Source organism: Lissotriton vulgaris, chromosome 5, assembly GCF_964263255.1.
Source record: "Lissotriton vulgaris chromosome 5, aLisVul1.2, whole genome shotgun sequence".
NCBI lineage: Eukaryota > Metazoa > Chordata > Amphibia > Caudata > Salamandridae > Lissotriton > Lissotriton vulgaris.
This window is the reverse complement of record NC_141693.1, coordinates 1,694,619,704-1,694,645,140: the sequence shown is the minus strand read 5'-3', so window position 1 is coordinate 1,694,645,140 and position 25,437 is coordinate 1,694,619,704. Positions and strand designations below refer to the sequence as shown.

The window sequence follows — 25,437 nt, the reverse complement described above, 5'->3', positions numbered from 1 at the left end:
TGCTGGTGGGTGGTTTCTGGCTGAGGGAGGCGGTGAGCTGGTCGGCGGTGATCTTTCTCCAGCTTCTGTAAGGAACCTGTTGCGGGTGGTGGTGGGTAGTGGTTTTTCTGAAGCTGAAGTGGACGCCGCGTCTTGCACACGACTATAAACGAAGCTACAAGAACACGGCCACTCTGAATAGACGATAAATCTATAAACATCAGTGTTTTCACCGGCTGCTACGTGATTACAAAATAAGACTTGAAAGCCTGAGATCTCCACCCCCGCTCCAAAAGATATGAATGAAAGTGTTGATGGGTGGTAGTAAGAAGGTGGCAGTGAACACTGCCTAGACAGCTATCACATACCGTATCCGGATTTGTAAAAAAGAAGGAAAGGTGCCTTACTTCCCACAACCATTGTATATCCGTCTGGTTATCAAAAACACTTTTTAGAATAAATTGGCTGATCATCCGTTTTGTCCTGATGAAGACAAATGTTTTTGTCGAAACGCGTTGACACACGACCACAGCCTAATTCTCAACAATTAGAGAATCCCCTTGAAGATAAAGAATTATTTTTATATGTTATGAAGTCTTTTTATATATTTTGAAAATAATTATAGGAACTTCATGATTTAACATGTCTATTGTGTAATGTATTAACTTTATATGTATATTTATCTTTTATATATCTACATTAAAGAGTATCTCTTTTGATATCATTTCAGTGCATTGCAGTAATTATTTTTTATTTGTGTTTTTTGAATATTGTGTTTCACAATCAGCTGGCTCTTGTACTTCTAGCCTGCCTGGGTTTTTTACCTTCACAAAAAATTGTTGTCCCTGACCCAGGAGTCTCATCCTTATCAGGGGGTCCTTGATACCCACAAGTTGCTTGCCCCCTTCTGCCCATTTTCTGTTTACCATGTTGTTGCTTACCCTCTCCTGCTGTCAGTGTTGTTGCTCGCCCTCTTCGGGGTGCCCCCACCCTCTGTGTTGTTGCTTGCATCCTCTGTGTTGATGCTATCCCCCTCCCGTCCTCAGTGTTATCGTTTGCCCCCTCCTGCCCTCTTTCTGTTTACCATGTTGTTGCTTGCCCTCTCCTGCTGCCTGTGTTGTTGCTTGCCCTCTTCATGGTGCCCCCACCCCCTGTGTTGTTGCTTGCATCCTCTGTGTTGATGCTATCCCCCTCCCGTCCTCAGTGTTGTTGCTTGCCCCCTCCTGCCCTCTTTCTGTTTACCATGTTGTTGCTTGCCCTCTCCTGCTGTCTGTGTTGTTGCTTGCCCTCTTCGTGGTGCCCCCACCCTCTGTGTTGTTGCTTGCATCCTCTGTGTTGATGCTATCCCCCTCCCGTCCTCAGTGTTGTTGCTTGCCCCCTCCTGCCCTCTTTCTGTTTACCATGTTGTTGCTTGCCCTCTCCTGCTGTCTGTGTTGTTGCTTGCCCTCTTCGTGGTGCCCCCACCCTCTGTGTTGGTGCTTGCATCCTCTGTGTTGATGCTATCCCCCTCCCGTCCTCAGTGCTATAGTTTGCCCCCTCCTGCCCTCTTTCTGTTTACCATGTTGTTGCTTGCCCTCTCCTGCTGTCTGTGTTGTTGCTTGCCCTCTTGGTGGTGCGCCCACCGTCTGTGTTGGTGCTTGCATCCTCTGTGTTGATGCTAGCCCCCTCCCGTCCTCAGTGTTGTTGCTTGACCCTCCTGACCTCAGTGTTGTTGCTTGCCCTCTCCTTGTTTACCATGTTGTTGCTTGCCCTCTCCTGCCCTCAGTGTTGTTGCTTGCCCCCTCCTTGTTTACCATGTTGTTGCTTGCCCTCTCCTGCTGTCTGTGTTGTTGCTTGCCCTCTTCGTGGTGCCCCCAGCCTCTGTGTTGGTGCTTGCATGCTCTGTGTTGATGCTAGCCCTCTCCCGTCCTCTTTCTTGTTGCTTGGCCCCTCCAGCCCTCCTTCTGTTTACTGTGTTGCTGCTTGCCCTCTCCTGCTGTCTGTGTTGCTGCTTGCCCTCTCCCGCTGTTTGGGTTGTACCTTGCAATCTTCGTGGTGCTACCCCCCACCCACCATAACACATAAAAAGTGTGACCCAGCCATCGCTAGACCAGTTATAGCTTTTTTTTTAAGTTTCAGCCATGCACTGGTCCCTGATGCTTCACACCAAGCAAGTCGTTCTCTACAATGAGAGTGGTGTCATCACCCCACCACAGGACCAGGAGTCCAAGCAGAGTGAGGAGGGACATGCAAGTCTGGGTGAGGTTGCTTGAACAGAACAACTGCGTGACTTTATGGCTGCAAGACAACCCAGTGACCTAGAATTTCTTTCTGGCGTGTTGAGAGGAGAGGGCTGTACTAAAAGGGGCGGTGGTTTCCAGAGAGGTGGCCAGAGAGCGGGCCTCTCAGCATCGCTTTTCTGGGGCACTTCATGGAGACACCGTTTGCACTTAAGTAGTAGCATTTCATTCATTTATTCAGTTTGGTGATTCTGATAGTGAAGTGGGGCTGCGGGGTGGCAAGCAGCAGGACAGGAAGGTGACATTCATGGTGGACAGTAAGCCAGTGATGCAGTTACTAGATTGTGGCGAGTTTGCTGAGTGAGCCAGCATTGCTGCTCTTGCACTGGAACATAAGGTTTCATGCAAGTGATACATCCCAGGACTTTACAATGAGGTTCTGTGGGTTTGCACCAGAAGTGAACTTGACAGCTATGGCAGTACTATCGAAATCTGGCGAGTCGGTTAGTGAGGGCATGGCATTGACCTAGAAATCTTGAGCTGGATCAGTGAAACAGAGCTACTGCCCAGCGGGGAGGGAGGTCCTGGACTCAAGCACACACAGGAGGGATAAGTGTGAAAGCGGCATAGAGAGCCGGAAAGGAGACATAGAGGACTTTTTGATGGGACAAACAGAAAAAGTGTTGGGCCAGCGGCAATAGTAGTTAAGTTTGCAGATAGAGCGTTGTATGCGAAAAGGTGCTGGGAATATGAGCCAAGCAGGGTGGAAAATTGAAGGCTGGGCTACAGAAATGTGGAAGGGGGAATATTTGTGGTGATATGTTTGAGACATTCATGTATCAGAGATGGTGGGGGCAAAAGCGCACGAACGGCTACGGCTGGAGGATGTGTGGTTGATGAGGGATGAGATGTGGATCCGAGTAAAGAAAGCCAAGGCAAACTAGAGTGTGGTGGGCAGCGAAGTGAGGACAGGAGCATCAGATGCTCGCGAAAAAGAGAAGAGGGATACAGCCAGACTGGTGCTGGGGGAGGGGGAGGGGGGCTGAGAAGATGCCTGCAGAAGGGAGGGTGGAATACCTAGCGTTTTGATATTTGTTTCAGGGTGGAGGGTGAGGGGGTACACCGAGCAGTTTGCCCTGGGAATGAGAGAAAGCGATTTGAAGAAGCTAGGCCAATGGATGAGTGACAGTGTGTGGGGTTACGAAAGCCCAGGACTGACATTGCAGTTTTATTGCCAGGTCCAATAGTGGGGAGAGATAGAAAGAGAAATATGGATATGCAGCAGCCACTCCATCTGAGCTCAGGCAGGGGGCAGTGCTGAGGATAACAAATGGGACTGGACTCTGACAGAATGGCCGTAGGATGGTATAGCCTGGGAAGTGTGTGGTGGGATCCGCTAAGCTCAGCTCAGTTAACATAACATAACATAATGCCTAGATAGTGGGGCTTGAGGTCAAAAAGACCTCTTCCGGATCCTTTTCTAGTCCACCCTGTCTATGAATGCCTTACGTGGTTCTGGTATGACTGGTGCAACTTTTTTCTGTTGGGTAACCAGATTTTTTGGGAGAAGGTACTAGAGTTCGCGGAGGCATGGTGGGTGAGGCGGAAAGGATTGGAGGCAGAAAGAACACTTCAGGGGTGGAGAGGGTTTTTCTGGTGGTGGTGTGAGGGATCTAAGGAAGAGATTAGGTTGACAGGTAAAGAGAACAACAGAAAGAGTAAGAGGAGAGAGAGAAGGAAAGGTGAGTTGGGAAGTAGGCCTGTTCCCTGATTGGGCCATTCAAGCAAACTTTAGCAAGCATTATAGCCAAGGAAAAGAGTACACTGATTTGAAGATAAAAAGTGAAACTGGAGTTTCCAAATATTAAACAGGAACGGAGATACCTTAGGAGATGGAATTGTTTAGAGATTGGGGAAGGGATAGTTATTGAATCCTAGATCACTGTAAGTGCATGTTACTATGTACGGCATTGCCAAAAGCTTGTACAAGCGGAGAAAAACCTGCTCCCCAGTAAAGCAATTGACAAGCTGATGGACATGCTTTTGGAGAATTCAACCAAAGCTAATGTTAATGGAAGGTCTACTTTATGTAGGGATGGCAGGGTGCACACTCTTATAGTGGTCGTTTTTTGACTGAGGATGAGAGGATAACTATAGGCCAGATGTGAACCTCTGAGTTGAGGTGTTTCCAGAGGCAAGTCACAGGGACTCAACTAACATTGCAGCATTTATGTTTTTGTCCATCTTCTATGTACAAACTGCTCTCTCTCTCTCATCCATTGCTGTATAAGGACTGGGCATTGGAAACGGTCACCGGTCTATTAAATATTTTTATAGAGCACACAGCTCTATAAAATTCAAATAATTCAAAGAACTTGTAAAGTGTACCTTCTACTATATACTTATAGGTCCATCAGTAGAAATAGAAACCTGAATCTTTTCATGGTGTCAGTGTAGAATAGGAATAGCAGGTCTAATCTGACCCAGTTTGATTCGCTACTATTGCGCCCCTTTCTGAAGCCACCAACTTACCCCTGAAAACAACTTTTACGAGGGAGGAGTCAGAGGTCAGGTCCTTTGGGGAGTCTGCTGTCACCAGATCAAAGATCCCATTCGGTAACAGCCCCTCCCTATGAACCTAGTGTGACAAGGACACCTGTGGAGAGCTCACCTAGTCCACATTTGTATTACCTATATGTCACCCACTGAATATCTCAACAGAACAATGGTTTTGGAGTCTAATTTTGTGTTGTTGCCATGATTACTCCAAGCGTGCAAGTGGAACCTAAGGTTCTACAGATAGATCAAAGAACAGAACTGTAGTGCCTGAAGCTTTGGCCGTCGCTTAGAGGCGTATCTCTGGTCTTACTTCAGAGAAGTCACCACAAGGTATTACTCAATATTATTACCAAGACCAAATATTCTTCCCACTTCTCAGAACCAATCCCCAGATTGGTGCTCAAAATTAAAATTTACAATTCACTCTTTCACACCCTGCTGGGTGAACCTGATTATCACCTATTCAATACCTCATTGCTCAAAATTGGCAAAGTCTCACCAATACGAAAAATGAATAGGGCGGAGTGAGATGATTTGGACAGTTACAGTCTGAAACTTGCTTTTCTTAGCAAAAGTGTCAGAGAACTGTTTGGAGACCCAAGTCAGATGCTCTGTACATGCAAACAACCTCCTTGACAAGCTCCAGGTCAGGATGCAGTATAGAGACCACAACTCTAGTCGACTCAGCTCGTACATTCTGGACAAATGTGGCTTCTGCTTGCACCCCCTTCTGAACCTATCAGTGGCCTTTGATACCCTGAATCACATCACTCTCCTGCAGATCCTGAAGGAGAGAAAAGGGTTAAATGTTGCAAACCTCTATTGGCTCACGGCATATCTGGAGAGCAGGGGTCAATACATAGAAATAGCTGACCCCACCTATAATACAAAGAATTTCTACATCAAAGGGTTCATCAATTCTCTCGCCTACATAGTACATCATGCATGTACTCTCAGACGGCCTAACATTTTGCACCTTTTCTATTCTGATGATAACCAGAAAAAGTCCTCACTGAAAGAGGTAGATCTCTTAGCCCAAATCTTGGAGGGCATTCAGAGATGGACAATGCTAACCCTGCTGAAAATGGAGTTCCTTCTGATCTCTCCACAACTGATACGGACTGCTACAACCTTGGTTCAACAAACTATCTTTTCTGAATTGCACACTATTTAGTTTATCATGTTCAGTAAGAACCTCAACCTAAACGTTTACATAAACCTAATAGTCAAATGGGAACAATGTGAACTCAATGACCTTCAAGAATTTAAACCTGTTATCCAACATTTCAAACGAGTAATTCAATCCCTCATACTCTGGAGGTTGGATTGTGGTATCTCACTGCGTGTAGGTATTCCCAGACTGTAGCTGTCTCCTCGCAAAGTAACAATGCATGCAGCTGTCAATCTGTGTAGAGTTTCATGAAAGTATGATCACATCTCACCAATCTTCTTACTGAAATGCCATCCTATAGATTTTTTCTAACTAGCATACCTTACTCACTCGGAACTACACTCAGAGAGACCAAACTATCTCTCCATGAACGTGGTCATCTCAGGCAGCCATTGGCACCTTCATAACACTGACACACTTGTGCTTGGAATTCACCTTTTAAGAATGATAAAGCTTTTAGGTCCTGTTTTTTGGGGAGAGCGCCAAGTGTGGGGAACTCATTCTGCCACCCATCAGGTCAACCGTGTGCTATTAAATGTTCAAAATGAAGTTATAGAGCTTGTCATTTTAACATCACTTCCCCGCATGAAAGGCACACAAACAATGTAAGTTCTAATGTAACTCATTATCTTTGCATCTTTGCTGCTCCAGGTATCTCTGTAATAGTGCTTTCATTCATGTAGCCTTAGTTTCACCGCCTTCAGCTTCCTGCCCAGGAAGCTTTGTATCCTAGGTAACTATATTTATGATCCAATATACACATTTTTCGTTTATATCGTAACTATACCGCAGATTGCTATCTCTGACTCTTGGGTGTTCCCGCATTTGGTTGCTGAAGAGATTTTGCTTTTGGACACCCACTGCTGACTAGTAGTCCTTTAGTAAGAGTGTCCAGCAGCTATTTGCACTGGTTAGGCACAAGGGTTGCTGGAGAGTAAATGTGGACTATTGCTGCCTTGTTCCAAGACTCTGATTCATTTTTTAGTTGGTCAACATCTCTGGAGAGCAATCTGTTGATAAAATAATGTTCTACGTTACAGAGTAATAGCTAAGGCTCTCTGTAATTTTGTTAAATCAGATCCAAATCAACATTCATGAAGCGCTACATTTTACAAAACCACTCTAAGCCTTGGCAACACGTGCAACTTAAAAGCTCTCAGTATTTGTCAGGGCACAGATTATGCTTATGAAAAGTTCGTGTTATGGCTGGTGATTGATCCATGTTAAAAGTTTTTTTTGCCCAGTTTGGGCAGCTGACAAGTTGCTGTAGAACGTTTTGTCCAGAGATGGTGGTGTCACATCTAATTCCCACCACGTGGGTAGTCAACCCTGAAGACAGTTCTACAGAGTGTTTTGCCGCTTGGATGCGGTCATTGACTTGTTCAGAGAGCATCACATTGTGCATGCTTAATATTAGATCTACTGCTTGCTTGTTTATAAATTTGGCTGACACCACGTTACTTGGCATTAAATGGTAAATCAGGATTATTTTGAGGAATTTGTGTAGACATTCTGAGTGCTAATTGGAGCATCTGATTTTAAGTCCAGCGGTAAATTCGCTTTTTTCACTATCGTGGGTTTGATGTATGATTGTGGATTGGGTGGTCACAGTGATTTCGAATGATGCCAATGTGAGATTGCAATGATACTTCTCCTCAGTTTATCATCTAGGTTTGCTCATTTTCTTAAGCATTGATCAGGAGTTTATCTAGAATAGCGATAAGATTATTTCACAACCAGGTCAATCTAGGATTGCAACAAGATCATTAGTCTGCCAGGTTTGTCTAGGATCGTGATTAGATCATTGGACAACTATCTTGGTTCACAAAAGTTCTAAGACCATTAGACAACCAGGTTTCCATCACTGTTGTCCGAGATTATTATAGAAAATATGATCCTGAATGGTAGCTGCATTCTTTACTAGTGATACAGGGTACATGTGGCTCTCAGGCTGTGCTGCTTGAGTAGGTGCGGAAATAAGCAGACTGCCAATAGTGCCATGGTAGCAGAATTCAGAATTATGATTAAATAAAGCCACAGTGAAAGATTGAACTATACTTCATGGGCACCCATGTTGATGTGAAACGCATCTAAAAAGTGATTCAGTAGTACTTAGATTTAGATCTTGGCGGGCGGGATACTCCGTCACCACTGTGACAAATATCCCGTCAGCCGAAATATAAATCCCATTATAACCTATGGGATTTATATTTGGCGGTCAGGATATCCGTCACCGTTGTAACGCAGTTACCCGTCTGCAAAGATCTGAATCAGGCCCTTAGTCTCAAGGTTGGCACTTCCTCTAAAATTTTGAGTGAGATCAGGTTGCAGCACTAGACTTGTATTCGATATGGACATCCAGTTAGTGCTGGAGGGCTGTGACCTTCACACAGGGAACTTATACAAGCTATTCAGCTGGTAATCAAGGCAGTAGACAGTCCAACCTATTCTGTTTTCAAGTAGTGGTCCACACCTCAGTAAAGTTCATGTTCATTTGTATTTTCCCATCTTCTTGATCATTTCTACCTAAGCATGCCTAAATCAGAGTCTAGAACGGTAAACTCACTAACCTTGTGGTAAACTGTTGGGCCACCTACCCCGACTCATCCATAACAAACTGTACATAGTGATCACAGTAGCACCCAGCGCTGTATTTAATTTTGAAGCACTTATCCTAAGAACTCAGAGATTTTAACTGTTCCTATTACGTTTTTTTGCTTTTAGACTGACGAGTAAAGAAACCCTGACCCACTTCCCATTATTGGGGCCATCTACCAATCCGCCTCCTCGGCGGGAGCACCTGAAGCAGTGTGATCTTCTAAAACTCACCCGCAAGCAGAGGAGGCTCTGCCGCAAGGAGCCTGGACTGGCCGCCACCTTGCGTGATGCCATCCGCCTGGGCCTAGTAGAGTGTCAGTACCAGTTCCGCAACGAACGCTGGAACTGCAGCTTGGAGGGGCGGATCAGCCTCTTGAAACGAGGTATGTTTAAACATTCCTAGTCACTGTCTAGAAACCAGTATCCCATGCTCAGTCCCTTCGGTACAAATTTGCTGTTCCACTATTGCCTGGAACCCAACCTGTCCATGTCTTGAAAGCTGCACAAGTATGACCCACTCCTAATTAATCCTAATGCTCGGTTTATACTTTTACTACTCAATCTCTGCTTAATAATCCCCTTCTCCACTATCATCCTCACTTCAGCTCTTAAGAATTTCCCCCTGTACCCATTCTCATAGCATCACCTACTGAGTATATCCACTCAACAGTCTGTGTGCACTCTAAGGTTACCTAGAAGTGTTCTCTTGATAACCATAGTGGTCTTTGCACTTCTTTGCTTCCCATGAGTGAACAGGCTCTTACCTCATTGCCCTGCACATTTTCATACTCTTATATTGATCAGTCAGTCACTATAGCTGTAATCCTCCATGGTAAAAATCGGTAAATTCCCAAAGACATTCGGAAGTGAAAAGCTTCTCACTACATTGTTCAAGTTACGCTTTCCAGTGGCAATCCACTGCGCATCACAGTAATCTTTCCTCCATTTTACTTCACCTCCAAAGAGGTAGTCCCAGTGCTTAATTTGAGCCAGTGGTTTCTGGTGCTCGGCACCGACACTTAATTGTCAACACCAGCACTAATGAGAGCAGCCACATGGTAGCAATGTTTGTGTAATTAACAGATGAGCAGAACAACAGTTGTTTATTAATTTAATATACATTAAAACAAATAATACCTCATGCCCAAGCCCATTCCTATAGCTTTGGGAGCCTGGAATAGTCTGCACTGTCACGTCACACTTGTAGGAGTGTGATGGTTAGTACTTGTGCTGGTACTATCATTGCCATACAAGCTGTGGTTGCCCCCTAGCGAGGGCCCCAGCACTTTTTTTTTTTTTTTTTACAAATTAAACAGTGCCGTAGTGCCCTTTGCCATGTTTACATAAAAAGGGTTCTTAAGCTGCTTTTTTCTTTCTTTTAGGCTTTAAAGAGACTGCCTTTCTCTATGCAGTCTCAGCAGCAGCTCTCAGCCACTCCCTGGCAAAGGCGTGCAGCAGCGGGCGCATGGAGCGGTGCACGTGTGACGACTCGCCAGATCTGGAGTACCAGAAGGCCTGGCAGTGGGGCGTGTGTGGGGACAACCTCAAGTACAGCGCTCGCTTTCTGAAAAACTTCCTGGGGCAGAAGAAGACCAACAAAGACCTGCGTGCAAAAGTGGACATCCACAACACACTTGTGGGCATCAAGGTAAGCAGAGCACAGGCTGGACATTGCACATGGAGGGTCTTTCACTACAACACTTTTTATGTAGAAGGAAAGATATTAGTGGACAGATTTTTGTAGGCATGTTCTTGCAGTTGTCCAGGACCATGGTTTAGTTGTCAGTAACATGTTGTTGAGTACTTCATGCAGAGTTATATGATAATAATGATAACTTTTCTTATGTAGTGCTTTGTGCCATACCATTGACATTTCTAAGTGCTTTTTAACAGGTTTGGTGTTATCTAGTTTAAAGCCCTCACTTTACTTACCATGGATTGATTCAAGTCTCACTTAGCCTTTCTAGGATTTGAACTTGTGATCTGCTGATCCCATCAGACGTCATCAGCCAGCTCGCTGAGCATGTCTTCTGATATCAATGGGACCACAAAACCCTTAAACACTTTGAGAAATGTCAATCGGGTTGTGCATTACAGAGCTTACTGTATACCTCCAAATAAAAAAGCCAGTAGGAAAAAATGAGACGCAGAGCCTATTCCAAAGTAACAAACAGCAGTTTTCATTAATAAAAGGTAGAATAAAAGCATTGGTGTACTGGAATTATCTGAATGACCTCAGAACATGTACAGTTACACTGAACGCTTTCTACTGAAATCACTGAGGCTTATTTTGGAAATATTTTGGAGACACAGTACAAAAAAAACCTTGTAAATAAATGAATGTCATATTGCATACATTTTTAGGTCTCGCCCTGGAATTCGCATCCGAAGGATGCGTCCAGGGCGGAGACTTATAGTCGGCTGACACGGGGGAATGAGGGACACAAAACTGTGACGAGCGTGGATTGAGCTGCGTGCACGCGCGTCAACATTCACGCATGCGCACATCACAGCCACACGCATACACAGCACTCACGCATGCGCACATACACACGCATACACAGGCACACCCCCGTCACCTACACGCATACACAGAGACCCCTCCACACACACCAGCCCCTCTCCTCTCGGCTCCACACACACGCACACGCATTTACACTTACACAGACACGCAGGCACCCAGACAGGCAACCCCCCCCCCCCCCCCGTCACACACACGCATACACACAGACTCCAGGACACATACACATACACACACACACATGCACGCTCACACACATACACAGTCCGCCGCCGCGCGCGCGCACACAGATGCCCCCCGCCCCCCCCCAACAAGGCGACGCCCCACTCACCGGCATCCTCAGTGCAGCGGCTCCCACCGGCAGCAAGACTCTTCTTCCCTTCTTCGGCACCGGGGCGCAGGGTAGGCTCCTGCCTGCTCCGGTGCGCCAAACAATCGCGGCTCTTCCGTGGGAGGCGGGGTAGGCTCCCGCCCTCCTACTTCCGGTTGTCCCGCCCGGCCTGCCTGACTTCCTGGTCGCAGGCCAGGGGCTGAGCAACCGTAGTGGCGAAGCGAACCTGCCCTGTGAGGCGGCCTGATTGCTGTGGCGGAGCCGGAATCGCGGCGCGACAGACCGAGCCCGGGCCTCATTCAGGTGCGGAGAGAGGCGTCCGCGAAGTAGCAGCAGCTCCGGACTGAATTCCGGCCGCCTTTACCAAGATGGCGGCCGTTTGAGTGAGGTTCCGGACCACAGACGCGGAGACCGAGGGAGAAGCGGAACGGGTCCCACCCGCGAGGCACGGCGCTTGGTGGAGGTGCTACCCGGGAGCGGAGAGCGGGGGGATCCCTTCACCTCCCCCCCCGCACCCCTCCCCCTCCAACGACGAAAACCGCGGGCGCTTGGATCGGCGGAGCTGGTCCGTTCCCGCAGGCGAGATTGGACGCCTACAACGGAGGTGAGCCCAGGAGTCAAAAGCGGAGGAAGGGACCGCTTGGGGGGAGGCCTTGCGCCAGTGGCCTACCGGTCCGGTGCATACCCCCGAATTCCCATTAGTGCCACCCGCATCGACGGAGGTGCCCTCTCCCCACCCCCCATACACACATTCCCGCCTGTGGAACGGCCGGTGGGGAGGACACACGAGACACGGGGGCAGGCGACAGACTACGGGAGGCACCAGCAGCGGAGGCTGACCCCGCCAGGGACGACACTAGCAAGGAATCGGGGCCACGCAGGGAAGGGAGAGCAGAACGATCACGAGAGCGGCAGGGGGTGAGACTTCGGACATTGCCCCCCCTCCCCCTACGTGACAAGGCACACAGCCGAACGGGGAAGAAGGCCCTGAAGCAGCAGTGGGGATACTAGGAACTGGAAGAAGAGATAGTGCCCCCCCCCCCACCCCCCCCTGCACCAGGGGTCATTGTGAGAGGACAAGCGCTACACGGGAGAGGGCCGGACCATATTCACGAACCGGGCGGAAGGAGAAGGGATGAGATAGCCACCTCAGCCAACCCTGACCTCAAGGGCCACACGGAGATAGACCACTTGCAAACGCACAACACGCCCCTGCTGGCAGAGACCCGCCTGGGATAGCTCCAAGGGACGGGCTTCGGAGCGACTGAAGACTGAGCACAGGGAAGAAAGACACCTGGATACGACGAGGGGGGTGGCACGATCGCCCCACCCGGAACCCTGAGGTGGGTGCAGAACCAGACAAGCCCGATACTGTGCGTGCAGAGTGACAGTGAGTGCGGAGTGACAGTGAGTGCAGAGTGACAGTGAGTGCAGAGTGACAGTGAGTGCAGAGTGACAGTGAGTGCAGAGTGCGTGCAGAGTGACAGTGCGTGCAGAGTGACAGTGAGTGCAGAGTGACAGTGCGTGCAGAGTGACAGTGAGTGCAGAGTGACAGTGAGTGCAGAGTGACAGTGAGTGCAGAGTGACAGTGAGTGCAGAGTGCGTGCAGAAACAGTGAGTGCAGAGTGCGTGCAGAGTGCAGAGTGCGTGCAGAGTGCAGAGTGCGTGCAGAGTGACAGTGCGTGCAGAGTGACAGTGAGTGCAGAGTGACAGTGAGTGCAGAGTGACAGTGAGTGCAGAGTGACAGTGAGTGCAGAGTGACAGTGAGTGCAGAGTGACAGTGAGTGCAGAGTGACAGTGAGTGCAGAGTGACAGTGAGTGCAGAGTGACAGTGAGTGCAGAGTGACAGTGAGTGCAGAGTGACAGTGAGTGCAGAGTGACAGTGAGTGCAGAGTGCGTGCAGAGTGACAGTGAGTGCAGAGTGACAGTGAGTGCAGAGTGAGTGCAGAGTGACAGTGAGTGCAGAATGAGTGCAGTGACAGTGAGTGCAGAGTGACAGTGAGTGCAGAGTGAGTGCAGAGTGACAGTGATTTCAGAGTGAGTGCAGAGTGACAGTGATTTCAGAGTGAGTGCAGAGTGACAGTGAGTGCAGAGTGACAGTGAGTGCAGAGTGACAGTGAGTGCAGAGTGACAGTGAGTGCAGAGTGACAGTGAGTGCAGAGTGACAGTGAGTGCAGAGTGCGTGCAGAGTGACAGTGCGTGCAGAGTGACAGTGCGTGCAGAGTGACAGTGCGTGCAGAGTGACAGTGCGTGCAGAGTGACAGTGAGTGCAGAGTGACAGTGAGTGCAGAGTGACAGTGCGTGCAGAGTGACAGTGCGTGCAGAGTGACAGTGCGTGCAGAGTGACAGTGAGTGCAGAGTGACAGTGAGTGCAGAGTGACAGTGAGTGCAGAGTGCGTGCAGAGTGACAGTGAGTGCGGAGTGACAGTGCGTGCGGAGTGACAGTGAGTGCGGAGTGACAGTGAGTGCGGAGTGACAGTGAGTGCGGAGTGACAGTGAGTGCGGAGTGACAGTGAGTGCGGAGTGACAGTGAGTGCGGAGTGACAGTGAGTGCGGAGTGACAGTGAGTGCGGAGTGACAGTGAGTGCGGAGTGACAGTGAGTGCGGAGTGACAGTGAGTGCGGAGTGACAGTGAGTGCGGAGTGACAGTGAGTGCGGAGTGACAGTGAGTGCAGAATGAGTGCAGTGACAGTGAGTGCAGAGTGACAGTGAGTGCAGAGTGAGTGCAGAGTGACAGTGAGTGCAGAGTGACAGTGAGTGCAGAGTGACAGTGAGTGCAGAGTGAGTGCAGAGTGACAGTGAGTGCAGAGTGACAGTGAGTGCAGAGTGACAGTGAGTGCAGAGTGACAGTGCGTGCAGAGTGACAGTGCGTGCAGAGTGCGTGCAGAGTGACAGTGAGTGCAGAGTGACAGTGAGTGCAGAGTGACAGTGAGTGCAGAGTGACAGTGAGTGCGGAGTGACAGTGAGTGCAGAGTGACAGTGAGTGCAGAGTGACAGTGAGTGCAGAGTGACAGTGAGTGCAGAGTGACAGTGAGTGCAGAGTGACAGTGAGTGCAGAGTGACAGTGAGTGCAGAGTGACAGTGAGTGCAGAGTGACAGTGAGTGCAGAGTGACAGTGAGTGCAGAGTGACAGTGAGTGCAGAGTGACAGTGAGTACAGTCACTCAGCACCACCACATTATCACTCAGAACCACCACAGCATCACTCAGAACCACCACAGCACCACTCAGCACCACCACAGCACCACCACTGCATCACTCAGCATCACCACAGCCCCATTCAGCACCACCACAGCATCACTCAGCACCACCACAGCACAAATATGTTCTCTCAATGTTTCAAGCTTTATTACAAATGTCACAAAAAGATGTTAATATTTCACTTCTGTTCTTGGATTTTGTTACAATAAAATACACTGAACATAATCTTCACAAAAGTTATTTACAAAAGTTTAAGCTATTGCCATTATAAATTACAATCACTTTTATTAAGTATTAAAAAAAATTAAAAGCCATTGTTATTTGTAATATCAATACATCTAAGTCACGTAAATACAAATGTTGCATGACAAATGCTATAGGTGTCACATTTGCGAAAGTTATAACTATTGGCATTGTAAATGACAAAGCTATTAATTTAGCTATTTTCAAAACCAACACATAAATGAACATGTGGTGAATTTCCATTAAAATATTTGACTTTTTTACTAAGATAGTATTATACTGTTTTATGCAAACAAAATTTAGATACTGCATAAATAACTTTAATAAAACATATTTTATATGAAGCTTTTTATGTAAAAAAAAAAACTATAGCATAAAGCAAAAAACAATTGCCATTTACAATGCTAATAGCTCAAACTTAAATAATGCGAGACCTATTGCATTGCAAATGCTTGTTAATAATGGCATAAGTAAATAGATTTACGGTCAAGGAATGTGTGATAAATACAACAGTTTTTTGCTGTGACTGACACGGAGGTGCAGTCCAGGGGCGGCTCCGCCGCTATAGCTGAGGAGCGTCGCCCCACTGAAATGCCGCTAGAGATAAAAAAATAACATGTTAATGAATTGAATTCATTACCATTTTATTTTTCGTCACCCTGTCCTGAATGGAGTGTCAGGATGGGGGGGGGCTGCTGAATGGTAGCGGAGAGGAGGGTGAGGTGCCTTTGCACTTGTTTAAAATGCGCATGTCTCATTGGCATGTCGTCTTGTGACGGCCAGCCACACATGCGCACTTTAAAACTCTCTAAGCCAGCTGGGTTAGAGAAAGCAAAAGCCTCCAGTGATCTTGTGAGTGCTGATAGAAGCCGCTCCCACAAATCCTGGCGCTGCTCTGGTGCTGGTTACCAGCACGAGAGCAGTGCCAGGATTGATTAAGGGAGTTAGCTGGCGCCCTGTAGTCACGAGGTAAGAAGACAAAGTGAGGAGGACACAGCAGCAACCATGATAAGTGCATTTTTATTTACTTAATTGTTTTTATTTTATGAAACCACCCACCCACCACCTATTTGCCCGTGCCTCCACTCGCCGAAGTCGGCAGCTGTCACTGGTACAGACTCTGACTGATGAACTTTTGTGACATTGGTTGGAACTCTTAAATTCATCTCATCCACTGGTAATTACTAAGGGCTGCATTCTTGTGCATCATTGATTGACCTGCCTACCATGCCACCTCAGACAGGAACCAGCCATGTACAAATCAGCCTTGGTCCTGCTCCAATAGGAACACTGCAGCTCAAACTGACATCCCAGTTGCCCTCTAAATAGGAAGAGAGGCAACTCCAAACCGATTTTGGCCCACATCAGTAAGGTGCAGCTTGAGTCTTATGGCACATTGAGCCCAGTGCCCACATCTGGACATATATTTTGCATTTAGGGTGTCGCTTTGAGGGAAAAAAAAGTGATGGGTGGCATGCTTGAAATAATCTCAGCTAATTGTATTTACTCAAGGCCACATCCCAGTCTATCGTTTTTTATTGCCCACCATACCACCTTGGAGAGGGCCATGGCTGATTGGCAAATGGCTGTTTAATTTATTGAGATAAGAAGGGTGGACAATGGCTGAGACTTGAATTAAGAAATTGCAGAAAATCCCAATGTCTCTTTCACCTATGGTACACAGAACAAATGTTTTTGTTTTGTCAGCAATCTTCCTCATTTAAATAAAAAACACGTTTTAGGCCTCGCCGACAGACAACTTTACCGTATGATATTACTAGGTATATATATATATTTTTACAATTTCTTTTACGAGGGCCTGTCGCTAACTGTAGACTGGTACCAGGTTATGTGCTTTTTTTCGTTATGTGCTCCCACTCATACTTTTTTTAACATTGTTCTTGAATGGCTATCAGCCATATTGGTAATAAAAGTGCCAAAATGAATGCCTCCGTGTCACAACGCAGCACAAGCGTGCTCATGTATCGACGGCAGTCTTGCAAGGATTTTTGCCATAAAGAAAAATCCTTCTTAGCTGGCTGTCCATGCCTGCACTTGCATTGTGATACACCGCCATCCATTCTGATTTTTTGTACTATGCCAATGGAAACAACTGTGAGATCTACCGGCTCTGCTATTGTTCAGCCCTCCTTTTAAGAACCCGAACTTCCTGTAAATATCCCTCACTAGATTCGATAGCTGTAAATCTCATCTCATCGAGCTATAGAAAATTTGAATTTATGGTTTGAAGGTCATGTTTGAGAATATAAGAAAGATCAAGCTATGAACAATCACTATTGAGTAAACATTTGCTATCAGTACCAGTAATTCACTTTGGCAGCAAACAAGCTGCTTAAAAATACATGATTAGGCTATGTTAGTATTGCCATTCATTGTTTGCATTGTTACTTGCTATCTTACATGAAGTAAACTCAACTCTGCGCCACTCCTACCTACACACATTCAAGAAATTCCCAGTACAGGAGAAAAGAACATGTTTTCTCAGTCTGAACAGCAGCCTCGGCAGGCAATCTCTTTTTTAGCAGGTTCATTAGGACAAAGAGGGAAAGAGAACATTCAGAACTCTTTCTTATGCTATATTTCATATATTATCATTATTATTATGTTTCTTATATAGCACCTGAATCGACCCCCGAAGGGGTATCTCCGCGCTTGCCTTGGGAAACCGTCCTGGCTTTTCCCTGTGAGATAGCCCTACAGGGCATCCCCAAGGTGAAAGCCAGGCATCCCGCCGCGGGGGGGGCCATTGTGGAGATTAAGCAAGCTTAATGCCCAGAGTTGCAGAGTGTGAACCCATGATTAGGTTAGGCACCGAAGCGAGAATTATCGAGTCCATGGACATTTGAGCTCAAGACCCTGCAGTGTCGGGAATTGAACCCTGGTCCCGGGTCTGACCTCTGCTTCAGGGTCTGCCTGCTCTAACCAGTGAGCCACACTACTCCACTATATTATCATTGGGCATTAACATAGTGAGTTAGTTGGTAAACACACAGTGGTGATAATCTCTACTTCACCAGCAATTCCTGGATGCCTCATCAGCTCATAAATGCTTCAAAAAAGGCCAGGAGTAGCCACATCAGACGAACAAAGTCCACTTGATGCTAGGAGGGTCCCCTCTCACGCCTCCAATCTGATCTTCAGCTGCCACATAGGAGCGATAGGCGCTGTGGTCTAGAAGAGGGCAAGTATATGGTTCATGCGTAATTCCTTCCTGGCTGTAGGGCAGGGGACTTCAATCTCTACACTTCGGTCCATCTCTGTGATGAAGATATTCTGCTGCCCATTATCTGTCCTTCAAGTCAGATGGGCAGCAGGGAGGGCTCGATGAGCAAATACATGTGAAGAGCATGTTCAGAGGCATTTTTTCACCTTTCTTTTCCCTCATATCAGAAGTAGTGAGAGGTGCTACTGAAAAGGGTTTTGGGTAACAGAAATAGGAATGTTTAGCTCCTCTTGTTAGCAAATACATTCTCAGTAGTTTAACAGAGAAGAAACAGATTGTTTGGTAGGGAACAAAATGTCATTCAGACTTCTACTTTCTCTCTAAAATCACAAACAAGTTACCACGCAAAAAAGTAAGAAAAACATAGTGCCCAAAATAAAATCCAAAAGTGGCTTAAATTGACATCCTTCTTATCCGCTTCTCAAGAAAACAAACAGAAATAAAACATGGAACAACATTAGAAACAACAATGATATTGCAAGATATAACAAACTGAATGATAATTTGCCCCAACATTTCATTTGAAGGGTTAACCCAACTGATATAAGGTCAAATATATTTATCCCAATTCTAGTCCCATTCTTCATAAACAAATTCAGGAAATGATTCTAACTGCACATCATGATCAGTGCAAATTTATGCAAAGGGGACCCACTTGGCTTTATATGCCGTAGTCGTATAGAACAGGGGTTCTTAACCTATGGTCCAGGGACCTCTGGCAGTCTGCAAAGACTATTCAGTTGGTCCGTGAAAGCTTGAAAAAGTAAATAATTTAACAGTTGAATAAATTATATATAAAAGCAAAATTGAAAATGGAAAACTTTGAAACATCCTGTAAATGTGAATGAATTGGAAATTCGAGGCTAAAATACTGCTGGTATCCTTAGATTGATTCATGGGACAGTGCAAATACATGAAGCAGAATACAGGATGGACAATTGAATTTAGAAAAGCTCCAATCTTCCCATTAAAATTTAAAAAAATTTGGGGGGAACATTTGTTTGTGAATAAAATAATGCCTTGTTTTGTGGTTCAAATCATCAAAATTGCTTAGGATGAAGTTCCCGGCTTCCAGTAAAGACTCCGTGGGGGTCTCCGGATTCCAACAACTATTTAGTGGGGGTCCCCGGATTCCAGTAATGATTACGTTGGGGTCCACACAAGTCAAAAGGTTAGGAACCACTGGTATAATACAATGGCGTTGGAGACCAATTTTTCTGTGCAGAAAAAACTTCAGTTTACCCTCAAACTACTTATTTCCCATTATTGTGGAACAAATATAGGCAGCATTTGTTGTTGGAGCCAAATAGTATACTCAGCACCAAAGGCAGGGTTTAAGGTTGGTGATCATTTTGCAAAAGTCTTTCTTTTCAGTATAGAAACTTGATAAGAATGTGCCTAGTGTCTCAGGTGTGGATTAATCCCCACTTGAAGGTGTTCAGATGACAGGGTGGAGATGCTAATCTCCTTCAGCTCAGATGACCTATCAGCATATCTGGTAAACCTACCTTGATGGACCCTTGTTCAATTTATTTCAAGAAGGAAACTCAACACATACGCATGCCTGTCTATTAATTAGGGAAATCTGAACATTGTACCTCAGTACAGGGAAAAATATTATCTGGCAGATTAGGCCATCTCTTATAGCATTATAAAGTTTTTACATACAATGGGTTGCAGATTTCAAGAGATGGAGAAATATTCTTGATGTAGAACATGTACCAAACCTTTGATAATCTTGTTAGAGACGACTGCTGAATCCAACTATGTCAAAGGAACTTTGATTATGATAGTTCTAGTTTTTTATACTTTGGAAAATACTTCACATAGAATTCCCAAGAACATACTTTATTACGACCATACAGTGCCTACCTGCCTTCTATGTTTATATTTGCAAAAATCCTCAACAGGCATACTTGTACATATTTGTCGAACAATAATTAACTGACATATTTAAGTTTCTGTCCATTTTTCATTTTCTTTCTGCCAATCTTGATACTGACTATCATTTTTGTTCATGTTCTTCCTCAGGCAGTGACAAGCGGTTTAAAGACCACATGCAAATGCCACGGAGTGTCTGGCTCCTGCGCCGTGAGGACCTGCTGGAAGCAGCTCTCCCCCTTCCACGAGACAGGCAAGCTGCTGAAAATCAAGTTTGACAATGCCGTGAAGATTTTCAGCGCCACCAATGATGCCATGGGGCACTCAGAACTCATGGTTTCTCCAAAGTCTGGACACTCATTTTCCGGCCGAACCCCCCGCAACACTGACCTTGTGTCCATTGAGGACTCGCCAAGCTTCTGCCGGCCCAGTAAGTACTCGCTGGGCACTGCTGGACGGTCGTGCTCCAAGGAGGCCAATTGTGAGAGCATGTGCTGTGGGCGGGGTTACAACACACAGAGCCAAATGGTGACCTTCTCTTGCCACTGCCAGGTGCAGTGGTGCTGCCATGTGGAGTGTCAGAAGTGTATGCAATTGGAGGAGGTGTACACATGTAAGCCGTGAGCAGTGCCAAGAAGACAGGAGTGAAATCAAGGAAAGAGATTACTGCAGGACATAACAAAAGCAAGAACAATAATAACAGTGGACCACTTGGCAGGAAAAACACGACTCCACTCCAGAATTAAAGAATTTATCTGCATGAAGATGAAGCACAGTGTCCAAGACTATTGGGCTAATCTACTCCGAAATTAAGTTGCATTTGAAAATCATGGAAGAGCCATCTCCTCTGGGACAGTGTTCCTGATTTTTCGAAATCAAGAGTTGCCTTCAAGTACATCAGCAACGCTCAAGTTGACAATTCTGTAAAGGAGGTGAGGAAACTTGTGAGAGAGAATAAGAAAAAATCCTACTGAGCGCGTTCTAATGCCTCCTCCTACCCAGTTATCTTATTCACAGGACGGCGGCAGGAACTAAAGGAACCTGGTAGGAGTCATCCACTGTTAGTTAGGCAGTCTGCCTGATTAAAGGAGTTTGCTTTAAGAACATCAAGTACAAGAAAGTATAACCGCTGTGGAGGGGTGTGAGGAAAAGTGTTTGAGAAAGAGAACATTAAAATATTTTATGTAATACATTTTAAGCACCCCTCCTAGCGCTAAATTTTATTAACGGCACATGATCAGATGCAAACGCTCGTAGCATTTCTCCTGACTAGCGAGCACTTGCCACAGGTCGAGTGGATGTTTTGGACCAGCGCCCTCTGCCCTTCCCAGGAAGAGGCGACCAAAGCTGCAGAGAGAGGCCGCGCCACGCGGCTGTCACGTGGGAGATCAAACAGCGACGCTGGACGCGGAGGTCAGAGCCGGAAGTGGTGAGAATACTCGCATGACCCCACGGCATATGAACACGTGCATCCTGACGAAAAGGGCGGAGGGGTGTTATTGCAGCCACTCCTGGAAGAGCGGGAAAGCCGGTCATGTGTTGAACGGGGTGTGGCTTGATGCCAGGCTGCCACCAGGTGCCAAACTGACTGACACTGGCTGCGAATCAGACCCGGCTGGAGAGATGTAGACTAAGACTGGGCCGTCTCAGACTTGCATTGGGCATGATTTCGTTTTATTATTAAACGACAGGCTATGGAAAGGCAGAGACTGGAAGCGTTTCCCACTTTACCATATTAACTGACTCTGGCTTTATCTGCCTACAAAAGATCTAGAAAATTGCAAGCTCTTAGGAATATGCTAAAGCACTGTAAAAGCTAGACCCACAAATTATGATGTACTCCTTTCCCCAGCCAGCCCGATGGGAGTAATGTTAACCCCCCCCCCCCCCCCCCCCCCCCCGGTCTGTCATAATGTACTGTCTAGGTAAGGATACTTAGTCTTGCTCCTGAGAGGTTCGTGGGGTTCCACTCGATGGACCTGCTGGAGCTGTCAATTCATGTATAAAAAAAACAAATGGAGCACAAGGGTATCCTGAGGGATGGGTCAGTCGAACTTTAGCGACCCTTGGTTGGATGTGAGGGTGTGAGAAGATGGACAACAATAGGAATTGAAGATTACATAAACATATTTCCATGAGCAATGACAGTCAACGGGTAGGTCACTTACAGTGAATTGTACAAGTGTGATGCGTCAACAAAGACGTGGTGTAGTAGTTTAAACATATATGGTGCCACTCAAGGCATATTTCTCTCACAGACAACATATGTATTCATGGCACATCAGTTTGTGGGAATAGCAGCTTACAGATGTGACCCTGTACTTTTGTATTGAATTACCCAAAGGTTCTGTGTCCAACTATAATTCATTGAGAGCTTCCACTTGCCTTTATTGCGTTAGATGGGCTGTCTGCCGCTTGCTTTTGAGTCCTACAAAACTAGTTGAGGGACAGGCCATGGAGGCCTGCTCCATATCACCATACTCTTAGTAAGCAATTCATTCACTCCGTAGTGTGCTCAAGGATGCGCAAACAGAGGCCTCTGGATCGCAGCCGTGCAGCGCAGCCATAAGTCTCCCGCCACAAGGATGTGGGTCTGGGAGTATATCCTTCTTGGAAGCTCCTTATCGTATGGGCAAACACTACATTAAACATGCAGGTCTGGGAGTGCAGATAACCCACTGGGCTGGGGACAGGTTGGCGACATTTATTTCGCAGTGCTCCCACAGTCTAGGCCTCTGTTCCCACCACCATGCTCCTAATAAGGTCCCGCGACTGCTATCTCACATGGGACATTGTTGTGCACACAGCACAATAACACACGGTGTGCTTATCACTGGGTGTTGCCCATGTCATGTGTCTTTGATTCAGAATCTACAATCTTGAGGTGAGGAATGCCACTCAGACAAAAAGAGACGTATTTCCGGTTTATGCCGCCTTTGAAGTACTCGTGTGAGTGACAAGCACAATCGCCATTCAGTGAGTCCTTTGTGCTTGTAAACAATGCAGGAAAGCGTATGGTGACGTTAAAAAACCTGCGTGTGAGCGTGATTTCTAGACGTTAGAAAACGGATGGAACAAGACCAGCCAGGTGGCTCTTATCTGCAGTCTAGGCTATGTCTCTTTTCACACTGCTTCCTGTCACAGCGAACCCTGCGTTTCCAAGCCCCCACGTGCCTCTTCCTGACATTCATTGACAGTAAGCCCAGCCCCTAATTTCTTTCAGTGGTAGAAGGAGGTGGGCACCAGCATTCGTTTTTGAAGGACAGCATTTTTCGCCATTAGATTAGGACTGTGAGGGTGAAAAAAAGGAAGAAATGGGTGGAAGAGAAAGATAGGAAAACGGTGACAAAGAGAGAAGGCAGGGGTTAAAAAGAACCGGAAAGAGCGATATAAAGAGACAGCAGGTTTGCAATGGTGGAAAAAAGACATGAGGTGTAATTAAAACTAGGCAGCCTTGGCATGCAACCTCGGCATTCTGCAGCACAGGCGGCTGGCTCATACAAAAACTGTAGGCAACTCATCTTTTTAGGTCGAGCCTGAGCAGCACATGCACTGCACTGTGAGGCATGCTGTATTCAAGTATGAACTTGAAGCTCGGCCCACTCTCTGTCCATATTTTTCATTGGCTTGTGTCATTGTCCTTTGTAAATACTGGCTTCTGAGTCGTTAATAGGCTTGTTAGTCCCTCCTTAGTACTGACTTGTCTTCATTTGTAACCTCCCACGAGGACTGGCCCTTTAATATTTGTTGTTACACAGTATGTCTTATTTAGTCTGTAAGCACTATTTTCTTTAATGAGTTTCTCCTACTGCAGGCACGACATGCTTTCCTGCGACCTTCAGCGCGCCATGCACGCTTTCACTTTCCAAGCATCCTGGGTCAATGGCAGCTGCTTCTTTGAAATGAAATAGGTTCTGCATTTACAAGAGTTTAACTTATTGGCTTTGTAAATGACAATGCCTTTTATTTATGTGTTAATTATCAAAACAGATAAAGAAAAGGCATTGTCATTTACAATGCCAATAGCTTAAAGTCTCACGAATGCGAGACCTATTGCATTGCAAATGCTTGTTTACAACTGAAGCTCTGACTGCCTCTCCCATGAAGGATCTCATTTTATCATTCTGCTGTCTCTCTAAGCACTTACTGCACATTTAAGCTTTGTGGTGGTCTACAATGCTGCCACAAATGAGGCTACTGCAGCCACATGACACAATCTCTCCCCACTTACACCAAGTAACAACAACCAGGCCCTCTCACAGGGCCACTGAGGCCGTTCAACTCACTGCCTTTGAGACTAGAGCCATAATACTACGAATTTAACAAGCGTCTTAGGTCCTCTTTGAACTTGAGCCTGTGGATTGTGAGACAACTACGTAACCTTCCAGGCCTCCATCATCATGCTTGGTGTGAGTTCTCACGTTCTACCTGGAGTCCCCAGAAGTTGGATTTCCTCTACCTCTCTCCAGTACCGTTTGCAGAACCTAGATATTTTCATTTGTTGCCCCAATTCTCAGTCTTTTTTTCTTCTTGGGTATGGCATTCTTGTCAGTTTGTCTGCATTCCTGCTATAGTGCATTGCAGTCAATGGAGATTTTTCGGTTTTGCTTGAGTTACAGTTTTTTAAACAGTTATGTGAATGAACCTTTCTTCTACAACTATATTTTGGTATCCAAGGTGCATCAAAAGTGCCTTTATGTCCTGAGACGTGGCTAAAAATACCAAGTTGTGTTTATGGAAAATGAACCTCAAGCAATTGTAATAAGAGTTATTTGTCAGCATTAGGATGCTGCTTAGAATTTGAGTGAGAAGGGACTTACTTTGCAGTCTTTCTCTAGCTCCTTGATGTCCTCGGATGAATGCTGCGCTATATAAACATCAAAATCAAATCAAATAAGAATTTTTTTTTTCAAATTGTCTTTGATTTCCTGTTCTTTTGTGTAGACAATAACACCCAAAGGTGCTCTACTATGTTGAGTTTACTCTCTTGACAGCCCTCCACTGACAAAATGTTTGCACCCCTTACAAAAAGGTAAGCTACGTGAACAAATTGGGCCTGATTCACAACGCAATACAGACACCTATGTCCATTTTATGAGTGGAATGGCATGATTTTAGAATGCAAATTCACATTTGTCGTACACAAAACCTGGATTTACTCCTAAATAAATTTACTCTCTAAATGAAATTAACCCAAGGCAGGACCATCTTGTAGAAAATGGGAACACCCACAAGCCTGTGAATTTTAAGGTACACACAACTTTTTTAAAATGCACATTTCCACCCTGGATACGATCTGAGATTTACTGCTGCCAGCAGTAGATATACATTTCTGTCCAGGGAGTGGAAAGAGAGAGAACACTAACAAAATTGGTGTGAGTGGGAGGGAGGGTTTTTTCCCCACCCGGGAAAATATTTTCATGTGGAGCAAAAAAAATTTGCATTTGCAAATGCACATATGCCAAGCCTTTCCTCTTATCTGAAAGTATGC

At 46.0% G+C, this 25,437-nt stretch overlaps 1 protein-coding gene across 1 annotated transcript in view; it reads left to right on the top strand.

Annotated features, from left to right (window-relative positions):
* WNT9B (Wnt family member 9B) overlaps positions 1 to 21,671 on the top strand; it is a 49,857-nt gene extending 28,186 nt beyond the window's left edge. The window contains exons 2-4 of the mRNA XM_086920465.1: positions 8,653 to 8,909; positions 9,909 to 10,174; positions 20,097 to 21,671. Coding sequence (XP_086776591.1) covers positions 8,653 to 8,909; positions 9,909 to 10,174; positions 20,097 to 20,570 — 997 coding nt within the window. The 3' untranslated portion in view covers positions 20,571 to 21,671. The remainder of the gene's footprint in view (positions 1 to 8,652; positions 8,910 to 9,908; positions 10,175 to 20,096) is intronic.
* The last annotated feature ends 3,766 nt before the right edge of the window (positions 21,672 to 25,437 follow it).